The 16,524-nt window shown below is 48.1% G+C and overlaps 1 protein-coding gene across 4 annotated transcripts in view; it reads left to right on the forward strand.

The window, feature by feature from the left end:
• LOC142488005 (uncharacterized) overlaps window positions 1-16,524 on the forward strand; it is a 34,802-nt gene that overhangs the window by 11,468 nt on the left and 6,810 nt on the right. For all 4 annotated transcript variants that reach the window (XM_075588311.1, XM_075588309.1, XM_075588312.1 and 1 more), the window contains exons 5-8: window positions 312-425; window positions 9,190-9,303; window positions 10,247-10,360; window positions 11,508-11,621. In XM_075588311.1, the coding sequence (XP_075444426.1) occupies window positions 312-425; window positions 9,190-9,303; window positions 10,247-10,360; window positions 11,508-11,621 (456 nt within the window). The remainder of the gene's footprint in view (window positions 1-311; window positions 426-9,189; window positions 9,304-10,246; window positions 10,361-11,507; window positions 11,622-16,524) is intronic.

Here is a 16,524-nt window from a genome sequence, read left to right on the forward strand (position 1 = left end):
GTAGGTTTAAAAAATGGACTGAAATTACTGCAATATTTTGGGAAATAATATTAAACGACAATATAGAATTACATGATTTGTCAAAATTTATATGTAGAATATTGTTATTGAGGTTTGAACATTGTTAGCTCAAATGTTTTCAGCACCCAGGGGTAAAAACTCCCTCAGCAGTCAAAGGGTTAATAAAATAAAATCAATCACTTCACCCCTCCCCCATAAGAATCAGTATAGAGTATTTGTGTATACTGATATCACAAGAAGCGCCCCCACTCCCAGCTTTACATGATGGATTTCCCTTTTCTTGTTGCCAGGTTTCCCAGTGGTTGTGCTGGAGAGGTTAGAGATTAAGTCGGAGAAAGAAGAGCCGAACACTGAGGAACATCTGACCCCAATTAAGAGTGAAACTGTTCCATTTCCTGTCTCTGGTGAGTACCTTTTCACCTTTGTCTGCACAAAGGGATATTATCTTGTTACAAGGCACATGGTCACATTTAGTGAATATTCATGGTTAATTGCCTCTCATAGGAAGTCCCCAGGCCTGCAGGGTGTTCTGGGACAAGCCACGTGCAGCAGAGTTAGAAGTGCAATATGGCTCTCAAACACGTATAAAGGTTGGAAATGCAGAGTTATGGGTATCTGACCGTCAATAGATGCGATAAAACGCATTTGGAAAAACAAATTCAAGAGACCCTTCCCCTGTCTGACCAGTGTATTCTGCCTGTGCTCATGTATGGGTGTGAAACTGAGACCCTAACTGCGAAGATATTTATTATAGCGGTCTGAAGCTTCTGAATTAAGGTGAGATGTATGCTGGGTATTACCCAGAGAGACCGGGAAAGAATGGATGAGTTCAAACACAAACAAAACTCTGTCCCTTTATCACATGGGAGAAAATGTAAAATAACTGTGGGCCGGACATGTCACACACAGAAATTACTGTCCTCTGGCCAATATGGATCCAAAAGATATTAAAGGCCAAGACAATGACCAAAAGCTGTACGTGTGTGTGTGTGTGTGGGTGTGTGTGTGTGTACGTGTGTGTGTGTACGTGTGTGTGTGTACGTGTGTGTGTGTGTTTGTACACACGTGTACGTGTGTGTGTGTGTGTTTGTACACACGTGTACGTGTGTGTGTGTGTGTGTGTGTGTGTGTGTGTGTGTGTGTGTGTGTGTGTGTGTGTTATAGGATGGCTGCTATCTGGACCTGGTTTTAACTAAATCTGAATCAAATAGGACAACAGGACATTTTAATTTTTTTACTGAAGTAAATACACTGTTACTAGCTGATATACCCTGCATTGCTTGGGATGTAATGTTCCTGCTCCACTCTCTGTCTCCCTTCTCCCCCCTCTCTCCCCTCCCCCCCTCTATCTCTCTCTTCCCCTGTCTCCACCCTCTCTCTTTGTCCCCCGTTCACACCAATCTGTTTCTTCCCACCCTTTACAGCTCCCCCCCCCCCCTTTACTGCTTCATGCAGTGTGTCTGTGTGTTTGGGCGCGTCGGGCAGTATGTGTGTGCTCGCGGCAGTCGGTGTGTGTCAGTCAGTGTGTGTGTCAGTCAGTGTGTGTGTCAGTCAGTGTGTGTGTCAGTCAGTGTGTGTGTCAGTCAGTCTGTGTGTCAGTCAGTCTGTGTGTCAGTCAGTGTGTGTGTGCGCGCGGCAGTCGGTGTGTGTGTGTGTGGCAGTCAGTATGGTGTTGCTCCCCCCTCTCTCTTGAGTCCCTGTTCTTCCCCCCCCCCCCCCCCGGCAGAGGTGCGGAGGAAGGGTGAGACGGGGAGGCTGTGTTTGTCCTGAGTCTTCAGAGCTGCAGATTGGGGGGGGGGGGTGCTACCCGCTCGCATGACCACTGGCTTCTTCTTCCCCTCCCCACCCGGCGCTAATACGGGGCACGCGGTGTGAGAAGAGCCGAGTGTGCGGGCGGAAGGCAGCGGCGTGATATGAGAGGCGGCGGCCGGTGGCGTGCCGCCGAGGAGTGGGTGCCCGTTAGCGGTGCCTGCGGCGCAGGTGAGGCTTGGACTTGCTGTGACCGGGGAGGGGGGAGAGGGAGAGAGGTGAGGCGGTGGCACCGAGGAGTGAGGGTAGCGGTGGCGCCGTGGTTAGCGGTGTGAGGGGGGGAGCGAGAGAGGGGAGCGAGAGAGGGATAAGAGGAGGACCGTGGTTAGCATTGTCATGGTTGTGGTCCTGCCAAGCGAGCTTCCAACTCCAAGTGAGGCCAAGAGGTGCACGCAATGTGAGGGGGGTACGCCCTGCTGTGACATTCAGGCCAATGAGCTGTGGCCGTCCGTGGGCACAGCTCACATAGGGGGAACAAATACACACACAAACATTTTTTTCAGTCTTGTATATATAGATATCACTGTTCACAATTAAATTACAAGTTATTTAGTTGTTATTCTTATTTGTTAATTAACTTTACATTGTACGCCTAACTTTACTGTCCATTCAATTCACACACCAGTCCACGGACTAGTGACTCCGCCACATCCGTGCTGCCACTAGTTATTAATAATAATATACAATCTTATTAGGGTACACTCCTCTAAATATAACTCCCATTGTAATTGGGTTGGTGCACGCTTGTAGAACTGCCTAGTTACATGCTTGTAGAACTGCCTGGTTACACGCTTGTAGAACTGCCTGGTTACACGCTTGTAGAACTGCCTGGTTACACGCTTGTAGAACTGCCTGGTTACACGCTTGTAGAACTGCCTGGTTACACGCTTGTAGAACTGCCTGGTTACACGCTTGTAGAACTGCCTGGTTACACGCTTGTAGAACTGCCTGGTTACACGCTTGTAGAACTGCCTGGTTACACGCTTGTAGAACTGCCTGGTTACACGCTTGTAGAACTGCCTGGTTACACGCTTGTAGAACTGCCTGCTGGCTGTACAGTTGTTTTGTTATAGTTATAGCCAGGGCTCGACAAGTGCACGCGCCCGCTCACCACGGGCGTGTGCATTTTGGCCGTTGTTGAGAGCTTACCTGTGGCGGCGACCCCCCGGCGTCTCCCGGCCATCTCTGCCTTGCTCTGTGAATTAATCTTTTTCTCCTGCAGCTCCAGTCGAAATGGCTGCACGGCGTTAAATGACGCTGCGTTGCCATGGCAACGTGACGTCGACCATGGCAACGCTGCGTCATTTGACGTCACGCGCCCATTTTACCTGCTGCTGCAGGGGGGAAATATAAATTTGAAGGGGAGAAGACAGGAGAAGGCCGCACTATGCCATCAGGACCCTGCTGCAGGTAAGTGTGGTGGGGGAGAGAGGGAGTGTTTTTTTGGAGGGTGAGTGACTTTTGATGGGGGGAGGGAGGGAGAGTGAGTTTTTGCCCAGTGTGTCAGGCCCTGGTTATAGCCATTAACCAGGTCAAACACTTCTTGCATTTACTTAATAAAACCTGCAGTACTATTTAACTGTGACTGACTGAACTGACCCCTGTCTGTGTGTGTCCAGTGTCTGTCCTCTCGCCTGGTCTCAGTAGCCCTGTTTTTGCTTAATCTAGTGTGTGTGTGTGTGTGTGTGTGTGTGTGTGTGTGTGTGTGTGTGTGTGTGTGTGTGTGTGTGTGTGTGTGTGTGTGTGTCTACCACAACTAGTAATATAATTATAAAGTAGATGTATTTGATTCCAACTAGTGGAGCGGCTGGCTTGGGGTAGTGACTGGTAGGTGTGGGGACGGAGGAGAACTGTGTGCTAGTGCCAGGCAAGTAATTAGGGCTTGTGTATGTATGTACAGATGTAGCATCTTGTATCTATCAGCAGCCATAGAGCATGTGCTGGTGTGCAAAGCGTTGATCGCACTGCGACACAGTGCATAGCAGTCGTAATGGCCCATCAGGATTAACACTGCGGGGGTCCCTGCATCTGAATGGGACTCATGCTGTGTGAATCCTACAGGGCTGCTCCTGTCATACACAGCCCCCTTATTTCAGGGGCTCAAATGTAATTGGACAAATTAACACAATCATAAATAAAATATTCATTTTTAATACTTTGTCGAGAATCCTTTGCAGGCAATAACTGCTTGAAATCTGGAACGCATGGACATCACCAAACCCTGTTTTTTCTCCTTTGTGATGCTTTGCCAGGCCTTTACTGCAGCTGTCTTCAGTTGTTTGTTCGTGGGTCTTTCTGCCTTAAGTTTTGTCTTCAGCAAGTGAAATGTGTGCTTGATCGGGTTGAGATCAGGTGATTGACTCGGCCATTGCAGAATATTCCACTTCTTAGCCTTAAACTCCTGGGTTGCTTTTGCGGTATGTTTTGGGTCAATGTCCATCTGTAAAGTGAAGCGCCGTCCAATCAACTTCGCTGAATTTGGCAGAATCTGAGCAGACAATATATCCCTATACACTTCAGAATTCATCCGGCTGCTTCTGTCACATCATCAATAAACACTAGTGACCTACTGCCATTGAAAGCCATGCATGCCCATGCCATCAAACGGCCTCCACCGTGTTTTACAGATGAAGTGGTGTGCTTCGGATCATGAGCCGTTCCAAGCCTTCACCATACTTTTTTCTTCCCATCATTCTGGTACAGGTTGTTCTTAGTTTCATTTGTCCAAAGAATGCTGTTCCAGAATTGGGCTGCCTTTTTTAGATATTGTTTGGCAAAGTCTAATCTGTCCTTTCTATTCTTGAGGCTTATGAATCGTTTGCACATTGTGGTGAACCCTCTGTATTTGCTCTCGTGAAGTCTTCTCTTTATGGTAGACTTGGATAATGATATGCCTACCTCCTTGAGTGTGTTCTTCACTTGGCTGGATGTTGTGAAGGGATTTTTCTTTACCATGGAAAGGATCCTACGATCATCCACCACTGTTGTCTTCCGTGGATGTCCAGGCCTTTTTGTGTTACAGAGCTCACCACTGCGTTGTTTTTTTCTCAGAATGTACCAAACTGTTGATTTGGCCGCTCCTAATGTTCCTGCTACCTCTCTGATAGATTTTTTTTTTTTTTTTTTTTTTTTTGCAGCCTAAGGATGCCCTGTTTCACTTGCATTGTGAGCTCCTTTGACCGCATGTTGTAGGTTCACAGCAACAGCTTCAAAATGTGGATGCCACGCCTGGAATCAACTACAGACCTTTTACCTGCTTAATTGATGGTGAAATAATGAAGGAACAGCCCACACCTGTCCATGAAACAGCTTTTGAGTCAATTGTCCAATTACTTTTGGTCCCTTGAAAAAGAGGGGGCTACATATTAAAGAGACTCACATGGGGGGCGTGCCGATGACGTCATCCGGGACGGAAGGGTAAGAGGAGAGCTCCTGAGACCCTCACGGATAAACTTAATTTTAAGCAGATTTACCCCGGAATTTAAGACCCCAAATTACACTGATCAGACCCCTGAATACACAAGGATGTCCCATAAAGCAAAAAACCAAAACGGACAGGGAGTCTCAAAGTATTTTACCCCGTCTAAACAGAGATTCGACACGGGCACAAAAAAACAAGATGGCGCCTCCCCGCCCGGAGCACGAGGGTCACGCCCACAGCAACAGACCGAGATCGCCCTGCCGAAATGCTGGTCACAGAGTAGGGGATCACTAAGTCATATCTGTAGGCACTCCACAGTAAACTATACCGATCCCTGCAGGCCGACCTGAGAGAAGCGGTCGATGAGTTAAAACTGGACATATAAGGCCTCACCAAACGAACCACGACATTGGAGGCCAGGCTGGAGGAGGCCCTAACAAACCAGAAAGAAGCTGATGAGGAAATAGCCCGGCTGGGTGCAGAGGTGAGCTCCCTGAGGGATGGTCTCGAGGACCAAGAGAACCGGGACCGCCGCCAGAACATCAGGATACGCGGCATCCCTGAAGCGGTCCTCCCTAGCCACCTCCGAGAATACCTCAAAGATTTCTTTACAACCATGTGTGATGACCTGGAGGAGAGGGAGCTGGAAATTGATAGGGCTCATCGCGCCCTAGGCCCGAGGTCGGATGACACCAACAGGAGAAGGGACATGATCGTCCGCCTACATAGCTATATGGCCAAAGAGAAGATCGTGAGCGCCTGCCGTGAGAAGGACCCTATACAGTTCCAGGAAGAACCCCTCCAAGTCTTTAATGACTTGTCAAAAACAACGATCATCCGACGCAAGGGACTGCGCCCTCTAACTCTATTGTTACGTGATAACGGAGTAAAATATAAATGGGGGATCCCTTTTAAACTGACCATACATCACAAAGGGAAATTCTACACTATACGATACCCTGAAGACATGACTCCACTGGCCCGAGCTCTTGGACTAACTCCCCCTGCTTCCTGGGCTGCCGAAGAACACCACCCCCAGAGCCAGAAGCCTGAAGACCCCCCTGTGCGAGCATCGGAGAGACTCGCGGGGCAGAAGCAGACGAAACCGAAGTAACAGCCCCGGAGAAGCGCTACATCCCCGCAGACTTGGAGGTGCCGGCCGCTTCCGCCTAGCTTTGGACTGCATCCCCCTGCGGTAAGAAAACCCCTGGAGGTACTCACCTAAGACGGACTTACCGCAACCCAGAGGGATACTGCGACGTGGGCTACAATACACCAACACCGGCAGACAGCAAGACTCCCGCGAGAACGCGACCCCCCCCCCCCCCCCCCCTCCCCCTTTTTTTTTTTTTTTTTACCGGAGCGCCTTACCTTCCCGCGACTGAGGGAGGGAGGCCGCTTTGCCCCCTGATTCCGACGCCTGGGATTCGGGTTGGGTATGTGGCTTGTTGCTGTGACAGCGACGCGATCACGTGTCACACATGGCCCGTGGAATACACGGAAACAGCTGCCTCTCTCCCGAACTCTGAACCCCCCGGGACCCAGGCTGAGGGACATCCATCAGACGGGTCTGTAACCTAGAGTAGTAAAACACAAAAGCGCACCAAGGGTCAAGATTTAATAAAACAATGTAGTAAAATAACAAGTAAAAACTTACATATAAGAATATATAAGTCCAGTAGAGCAGTGCATGGGCAGCAGTCCTGGTGGAATCCTAGGTGTAGGGGGCAGGTGCTGAGGCTTACGGATCAGTCCCGCGCGCTGGGGCTGGTTTGCTCGGCACCACGTTGTTGTAACTTCTGGGTTGCGGCTTCTCGCAGGACCCGTTTATGGTAGCCCACCACGATCGCCGGTTCTCCAGCATGAAATTCACTCAGGCAGACCGAAAGAGTCTCTAGCTGTTTGTAGGAGTGCTGGGGCTTATTCCACCAATTGACTGTATACCGATAGCACTGTGTGAGCTCCGCAACGCGTTTCACATGATACTGTGCTTCATCAGGCAGTGCTTCACCCCCTAAAACACCTTATCAGATAATAACCGCAAAGGTAATTAAGGGGTTAAGCCACACTGGCCCGATAATCTTGGATTAATCCCTTTTCTCCAGATTTTACACCAAATGATCACTGTAATTTGCTCGCTCATACTAGAGAAGATTGTGCCATACTGTATATACACTAAGCAGTCTTGTACCATGAGAAATCTTGCAGTGCTAGAAGTCACCTTCCAGCTCCTTCATGTAAATCTCCTGTATGGTGTCTTCCAGCTCCGCATACACAGGTGTGTGTGTGTATATATATTTTTTTTTGCATAGCCTCACCAAGGTATCCGCTGCTTTACAGAATTAGCAAGACAATACAGGGAGTTAATATACAAAGTTTCACAAGTGCATTACACTGGAGGTTAAACACTGGGGACTAGAGAATCCCTGACCTACAGAGATTACAATCTAAATGGAATAAAGGGAGATTTACAGAATACAATAAGAGTAAGTGCAATATAAAACAAAGTCGGGGAAGCCTCATAATGGGGTGCCCCGAATTGATCATAAGCCATCCTCATTGGAGGTTGCATCTGCGAAGCTGTTCTTCGGCTACTTCCTCGGGAGAGGAGCAAGTTTCATTTGACATTTCAAACTCTGCTCTTTACCCGTAGCTCCTTCGGGAGATGCCCCCGCGGTCGGAAGGCCCCTTTGAGAGGTTCCTTCCATAGGATTCTCAGAGGTGGCATTTATTACAGTCTCTGGGCCATCCTCTGTACTATCAGCTTCTCCATCAAGTGAAACAGTGGCCATTTCCAAGTCATTGTCACCTACTTGAGGTATAGGAAGGAGATGGTTCCTATGCCATACCTTTACCCGGCCTTCGGAGTCCTTGATGCGGTATACCGGGAGGCCAGGCATCTGAGATTCCACTTTATACACCCCATCTCTCCACCGATCGGCCAGTTTGTGCTTCCCGGGGATGCCCAGGTTACGGAGGAGAACTGCATCCTCCGGGCGAATTTCTTTATGCCGCACCTTGTGATCGTATCTCCTTTTGTTACTCGCATTTAATTGCGCCGCCGCCTTTTCAGCCAATTTGTAGGCCTGGTGCAAGCTGTTTTGTAACCTTTGTACATATCGAAAATGCGTCCTGTTGGATACCCCATCGGTAGATATCCGTAGTCGCACATCCACGTGCAGTCTAGCTTTTCGTCCAAACATCAAGAAGTACGGCGTATACCCTGTAGACTCATGTCGGGTACAGTTATAGGCATGCACCAACGTCTCTACATGCTTGCTCCATTCAGTCTTCTGAGCGCCTTTCAATGTGCCCAGCATGTCAAGTAGCGTTCGGTTGAAACGCTCGGGCATGGCATCCCCTTCCGTATGGTACGGGGTAGTCCGGGACTTGGTGATGTTCAACAACTTCAATAGTTCCCGAATGAGAGTACTCTCAAAATCCCTGCCCTGATCAGAATGCAGTTGGTTCGGCAATCCGTAGTGAAGAAAGTATCTCTCCCATAACACCTTAGCCACTGTCACTGGTAGGAAAAGCTTGAGCATATCTCGTACAGGGCACTTACACTACCTCTTCCTTTGCCCTCCGGTTCCCCTCTGCTAGCGTGGTCTCTCCCCCACGCTTCCCTTTTCTGCCTCCCGAGAATCCAGCCCTCCTATTGGCTCCCTGGCGTCAGGTGACTGCTAAGGCTCCTGGAAGTTGTAGTTACTGGCTAAGCCTATACCTTATTGGCCAGCCGTTCGCGCGCTTTCTCTGCGCATGCGCGACCTCTCTCCACTCTGACCTCGCTCCCCACTATTGCGCAACACTACATTTGGGAACTTGCTGCAGCAAAGGGAACATATAACACATCCCTACACCAATACCAGGAGGTGATATCACAAGAAGCGCCCCCACTCCCAGCTTTACATGATGGATTTCCCTTTTCTTATTGCCAGGTTTCCCAGTGGTTGTACTGGAGAGTTTAGATATTAAGTCAGAGAAAGAAGAGGCGAACACTGAGGAATATCTGATCACAATAAAGAGTGAAACTGTTCCATTTCCTGTCTCTGGTGAGTACCTTTCCCCCTTTGTCTGCACAAAGGGATGTTATCTTGTTACACGGAGCATGGTCACATTTAGCGAGTATTCATGGTTAATTGCCTCTCATAGGAAGTCCACAGGCCTGCTGGGTGTTCTGGGACAAGCCACATGCAGCAGAGTTAGAAGTGCAATATGGCTCTCAAACACATATAAAGGTTGGAAATGCAGAGTTATGGGTATCTGACCATCAATAGATGCGATAAAACGCATTTGGAAAAACATAATCAAGGGAACCTTCCCCTGTCTGACCATTATATTCTGCCTGTTCATGTATGGATGTGAAACTGAGACCCTAACTGCGAAGATAATTCAGAAGCTTCAGACCGCTATAAGAAATAAGGTGAGATGTATGCTGGGTATTACCCAGAGAGACCGGGAAAGAATGGGTGAGTTCAAACACAAACAAAACTCTGTCCCTTTATCACATGGTGAAAATGTAAAATAACTAATGCACCTGTATGCGAATGACAGAATGTTATATACACACAGCCCTAGCCTCTCTGACCTTGGACACACACTTTAATCTTATTTTTCTAGACTTGAATACATGATTTTTCAAAACAAACTGACAAAACTGTAACGATGGTATTTGAGACTAAAGCTACATTTCTAAAACTACCAAAAGATCTACAGATCAGATCCAACTCTAACACCGTTCTATCCCCTGTCATTAGTTGTTGTTATTATACAGAGTACACTATGTTCTGTTTTTATCTCTCCTGTGCGCTTTAGTTCTGATTTTATTCCTTTATGTCTTTTCTCTTCGGGTGGGAGACTCAACCAGCTGCAGGGAGAGATTTATTATCATAGGACACTGTTGTTAGTTATCTACTTGGTTACTGTTTAATATTTGTGTAGTTCTGTATATTTTTCCCAGCTTTACATGATGGATTTTCCTTTCCTTATTGCCATGTTTCCCAGTGGTTGTACCGGAGAGCTTAGAGATTAAGTCAGAGAAAGAAGAGCCAGAAACTGAGGAACATCTAACCCCAATAAAGGAAGAAATAGATGCATTTCCTGTTTGTGGTAAGTGCCCTTACATCCTCATTTGTCTTTATTCAGTGTAACCCTGTTTCCTCCCTCCCCCCCAATCTCATGTCGGGTACCCTAGGGTAAATGGTGTACTTGTTAGGTAAGGTATAGTGTGGTGCGCCTGCTGCCTTACAGGACTCCTGAGTCTCCCGCGGTGGTATGGGGGATATCATCAGGACTGGCTTTCGAGGTATGGCTGAGTCATACTCACTATTGGTACAGCGCCTCTATCTCTCCCAGATCCCTAGTGTTGTAGGGAGGAGTCTCTGAAAGAGAACCTCTGGGTGCAGCTTCTCCCTGAATGACTCCAGGCTCAGGCGAGAAGAGTTCTTTATCAAAGATATACTTTATTTCCTTAAGTACTGGCAGACTGCCCATCATGCAGCCGGTCTCTCAGCCGCTCATCATACAGGTTGTCACCCGAAGGAAGTCCCTGGACACCACTTCTAGTCAGGGCCCTAGAAGATGTCCTTGTTCTTCCCTTACTCCCTGATGGAGTAAGAGGAATAGTCTCCCACACCACCCCCAGGGGAAGGGCCACAAAACCTGCCCGCGCCCTGGCAGTTTGCTAGGATAGATTCACCTCTCTTAAGGGGGAGAGGAACTCACTAAATACAGGAAATGCTATGCAATAAGTAGCTCCAATAGGAAGACCCCTGTGTCACTGTAATTGGACACACAGCCTGATGACACTACCTTCACTGTCTTACTGCACAGCACATGTGTGTGGAGGAATACCACATGATTACTCCTGGCACCCTGCCCTTACCAGGGATTATTGCACAGGAGGAGAAAGAACTATAACCCCAAAACTACACAGGGTTACACTAGTAGGTTTAAAAAATGGACTGAAATTACTGCAATATTTTGGGAAATAATATTAAACGACAATATAGAATTACATGATTTGTCAAAATTTATATGTAGAATATTGTTATTGAGGTTTGAACATTGTTAGCTCAAATGTTTTCAGCACCCAGGGGTAAAAACTCCCTCAGCAGTCAAAGGGTTAATAAAATAAAATCAATCACTTCACCCCTCCCCCATAAGAATCAGTATAGAGTATTTGTGTATACTGATATCACAAGAAGCGCCCCCACTCCCAGCTTTACATGATGGATTTCCCTTTTCTTGTTGCCAGGTTTCCCAGTGGTTGTGCTGGAGAGGTTAGAGATTAAGTCGGAGAAAGAAGAGCCGAACACTGAGGAACATCTGACCCCAATTAAGAGTGAAACTGTTCCATTTCCTGTCTCTGGTGAGTACCTTTTCACCTTTGTCTGCACAAAGGGATATTATCTTGTTACAAGGCACATGGTCACATTTAGTGAATATTCATGGTTAATTGCCTCTCATAGGAAGTCCCCAGGCCTGCTGAGTGTTCTGGGACAAGCCACGTGCAGCAGAGTTAGAAGTGCAATATGGCTCTCAAACACGTATAAAGGTTGGAAATGCAGAGTTATGGGTATCTGACCGTCAATAGATGCGATAAAACGCATTTGGAAAAACAAATTCAAGAGACCCTTCCCCTGTCTGACCAGTGTATTCTGCCTGTGCTCATGTATGGGTGTGAAACTGAGACCCTAACTGCGAAGATATTTATTATAGCGGTCTGAAGCTTCTGAATTAAGGTGAGATGTATGCTGGGTATTACCCAGAGAGACCGGGAAAGAATGGATGAGTTCAAACACAAACAAAACTCTGTCCCTTTATCACATGGGAGAAAATGTAAAATAACTGTGGGCCGGACATGTCACACACAGAAATTACTGTCCTCTGGCCAATATGGATCCAAAAGATATTAAAGGCCAAGACAATGACCAAAAGCTGTACGTGTGTGTGTGTGGGTGTGTGTGTGTGTACGTGTGTGTGTGTACGTGTGTGTGTGTACGTGTGTGTGTTTGTACGTACGTGTGTGTGTACGTGTGTGTGTACGTGTGTGTGTGTGTGTGTGTGTGTGTGTGTGTGTGTGTGTGTGTGTGTGTGTGTGTGTGTGTTATAGGATGGCTGCTATCTGGACCTGGTTTTAACTAAATCTGAATCAAATAGGACAACAGGACATTTTAATTTTTTTACTGAAGTAAATACACTGTTACTAGCTGATATACCCTGCATTGCTTGGGATGTAATGTTCCTGCTCCACTCTCTGTCTCCCTTCTCCCCCCTCTCTCCCCTCCCCCCCTCTATCTCTCTCTTCCCCTGTCTCCACCCTCTCTCTTTGTCCCCCGTTCACACCAATCCGTTTCTTCCCACCCTTTACAGCTCCCCCCCCCCCCCATTTACTGCTTCATGCAGTGTGTCTGTGTGTTTGGGCGCGTCGGGCAGTATGTGTGTGCTCGCGGCAGTCGGTGTGTGTCAGTCAGTGTGTGTGTCAGTCAGTGTGTGTGTCAGTCAGTGTGTGTGTCAGTCAGTGTGTGTGTCAGTCAGTGTGTGTGTCAGTCAGTGTGTGTGTCAGTCAGTCAGTGTGTGTGTCAGTCAGTGTGTGTGTCAGTCAGTGTGTGTGCGCGCGGCAGTCGGTGTGTGTGTGTGTGTGTGTGTGGCAGTCAGTATGGTGTTGCCCCCCCCCCCTCTCTCTTGAGTCCCTGTTCTTCCCCCCCCCCCCCCCCCCGGCAGAGGTGCGGAGGAAGGGTGAGACGGGGAGGCTGTGTTTGTCCTGAGTCTTCAGAGCTGCAGATTGGGGGGGGGGGTGCTACCCGCTCGCATGACCACTGGCTTCTTCTTCCCCTCCCCACCCGGCGCTAATACGGGGCACGCGGTGTGAGAAGAGCCGAGTGTGCGGGCGGAAGGCAGCGGCGTGATATGAGAGGCGGCGGCCGGTGGCGTGCCGCCGAGGAGTGGGTGCCCGTTAGCGGTGCCTGCGGCGCAGGTGAGGCTTGGACTTGCTGTGACCGGGGAGGGGGGAGAGGGAGAGAGGTGAGGCGGTGGCACCGAGGAGTGAGGGTAGCGGTGGCGCCGAGGGCCGTGGTTAGCGGTGTGGGGGGGAGCGAGAGAGGGGATAAGAGGAGGACCGTGGTTAGCATTGTCATGGTTGTGGTCCTGCCAAGCGAGCTTCCAACTCCAAGTGAGGCCAAGAGGTGCACGCAATGTGAGGGGGGTACGCCCTGCTGTGACATTCAGGCCAATGAGCTGTGGCCGTCCGTGGGCACAGCTCACATAGGGGGAACAAATACACACACAAACATTTTTTTCAGTCTTGTATATATAGATATCACTGTTCACAATTAAATTACAAGTTATTTAGTTGTTATTCTTATTTGTTAATTAACTTTACATTGTACGCCTAACTTTACTGTCCATTCAATTCACACACCAGTCCACGGACTAGTGACTCCGCCACATCCGTGCTGCCACTAGTTATTAATAATAATATACAATCTTATTAGGGTACACTCCTCTAAATATAACTCCCATTGTAATTGGGTTGGTGCACGCTTGTAGAACTGCCTAGTTACATGCTTGTAGAACTGCCTGGTTACACGCTTGTAGAACTGCCTGGTTACACGCTTGTAGAACTGCCTGGTTACACGCTTGTAGAACTGCCTGGTTACACGCTTGTAGAACTGCCTGGTTACACGCTTGTAGAACTGCCTGGTTACACGCTTGTAGAACTGCCTGGTTACACGCTTGTAGAACTGCCTGGTTACACGCTTGTAGAACTGCCTGGTTACACGCTTGTAGAACTGCCTGGTTACACGCTTGTAGAACTGCCTGGTTACACGCTTGTAGAACTGCCTGCTGGCTGTACAGTTGTTTTGTTATAGTTATAGCCAGGGCTCGACAAGTGCACGCGCCCGCTCACCACGGGCGTGTGCATTTTGGCCGTTGTTGAGAGCTTACCTGTGGCGGCGACCCCCCGGCGTCTCCCGGCCATCTCTGCCTTGCTCTGTGAATTAATCTTTTTCTCCTGCAGCTCCAGTCGAAATGGCTGCACGGCGTTAAATGACGCTGCGTTGCCATGGCAACGTGACGTCGACCATGGCAACGCTGCGTCATTTGACGTCACGCGCCCATTTTACCTGCTGCTGCAGGGGGAAAATATAAATTTGAAGGGGAGAAGACAGGAGAAGGCCGCACTATGCCATCAGGACCCTGCTGCAGGTAAGTGTGGTGGGGGAGAGAGGGAGTGTTTTTTTGGAGGGTGAGTGACTTTTGATGGGGGGAGGGAGGGAGAGTGAGTTTTTGCCCAGTGTGTCAGGCCCTGGTTATAGCCATTAACCAGGTCAAACACTTCTTGCATTTACTTAATAAAACCTGCAGTACTATTTAACTGTGACTGACTGAACTGACCCCTGTCTGTGTGTGTCCAGTGCCTGTCCTCTCGCCTGGTCTCAGTAGCCCTGTTTTTGCTTAATCTAGTGTGTGTGTGTGTGTGTGTGTGTGTGTGTGTGTGTGTGTGTGTGTGTGTGTGTGTGTGTGTGTGTGTGTGTGTGTGTGTGTGTGTGTACCACAACTAGTAATATAATTATAAAGTAGATGTATTTGATTCCAACTAGTGGAGTGGCTGGCTTGGGGTAGTGACTGGTGGGTGTGTGGGCGGGGACGGAGGAGAACTGTGTGCTAGTGCCAGGCAAGTAATTAGGGCTTGTGTATGTATGTACAGATGTAGCATCTTGTATCTATCAGCAGCCATAGAGCATGTGCTGGTGTGCAAAGCGTTGATCGCACTGCGACACAGTGCATAGCAGTCGTAATGGCCCATCAGGATTAACACTGCGGGGGTCCCTGCATCTGAATGGGACTCATGCTGTGTGAATCCTACAGGGCTGCTCCTGTCATACACAGCCCCCTTATTTCAGGGGCTCAAATGTAATTGGACAAATTAACACAATCATAAATAAAATATTCATTTTTAATACTTTGTCGAGAATCCTTTGCAGGCAATAACTGCTTGAAATCTGGAACGCATGGACATCACCAAACCCTGTTTTTTCTCCTTTGTGATGCTTTGCCAGGCCTTTACTGCAGCTGTCTTCAGTTGTTTGTTCGTGGGTCTTTCTGCCTTAAGTTTTGTCTTCAGCAAGTGAAATGTGTGCTTGATCGGGTTGAGATCAGGTGATTGACTCGGCCATTGCAGAATATTCCACTTCTTAGCCTTAAACTCCTGGGTTGCTTTTGCGGTATGTTTTGGGTCAATGTCCATCTGTAAAGTGAAGCGCCGTCCAATCAACTTCGCTGAATTTGGCAGAATCTGAGCAGACAATATATCCCTATACACTTCAGAATTCATCCGGCTGCTTCTGTCACATCATCAATAAACACTAGTGACCTACTGCCATTGAAAGCCATGCATGCCCATGCCATCAAACGGCCTCCACCGTGTTTTACAGATGAAGTGGTGTGCTTCGGATCATGAGCCGTTCCAAGCCTTCACCATACTTTTTTCTTCCCATCATTCTGGTACAGGTTGTTCTTAGTTTCATTTGTCCAAAGAATGCTGTTCCAGAATTGGGCTGCCTTTTTTAGATATTGTTTGGCAAAGTCTAATCTGTCCTTTCTATTCTTGAGGCTTATGAATCGTTTGCACATTGTGGTGAACCCTCTGTATTTGCTCTCGTGAAGTCTTCTCTTTATGGTAGACTTGGATAATGATATGCCTACCTCCTTGAGAGTGTTCTTCACTTGGCTGGATGTTGTGAAGGGATTTTTCTTTACCATGGAAAGGATCCTACGATCATCCACCACTGTTGTCTTCCGTGGATGTCCAGGCCTTTTTGTGTTACAGAGCTCACCACTGCGTTGTTTTTTTCTCAGAATGTACCAAACTGTTGATTTGGCCACTCCTAATGTTCCTGCTACCTCTCTGATAGATTTTTTTTTTTTTGCAGCCTAAGGATGCCCTGTTTCACTTGCATTGTGAGCTCCTTTGACCGCATGTTGTAGGTTCACAGCAACAGCTTCAAAATGTGGATGCCACGCCTGGAATCAACTACAGACCTTTTACCTGCTTAATTGATGGTGAAATAATGAAGGAACAGCCCACACCTGTCCATGAAACAGCTTTTGAGTCAATTGTCCAATTACTTTTGGTCCCTTGAAAAAGAGGGGGCTACATATTAAAGAGACTCACATGGGGGGCGTGCCGATGACGTCATCCGGGACGGAAGGGTAAGAGGAGAGCTCCTGAGACCCTCACGGATAAACTTAATTTTAAGCAGATTTAC

Source organism: Ascaphus truei, chromosome 2 (assembly GCF_040206685.1).
Source record: "Ascaphus truei isolate aAscTru1 chromosome 2, aAscTru1.hap1, whole genome shotgun sequence".
In the NCBI taxonomy this organism is placed as follows: domain Eukaryota; kingdom Metazoa; phylum Chordata; class Amphibia; order Anura; family Ascaphidae; genus Ascaphus; species Ascaphus truei.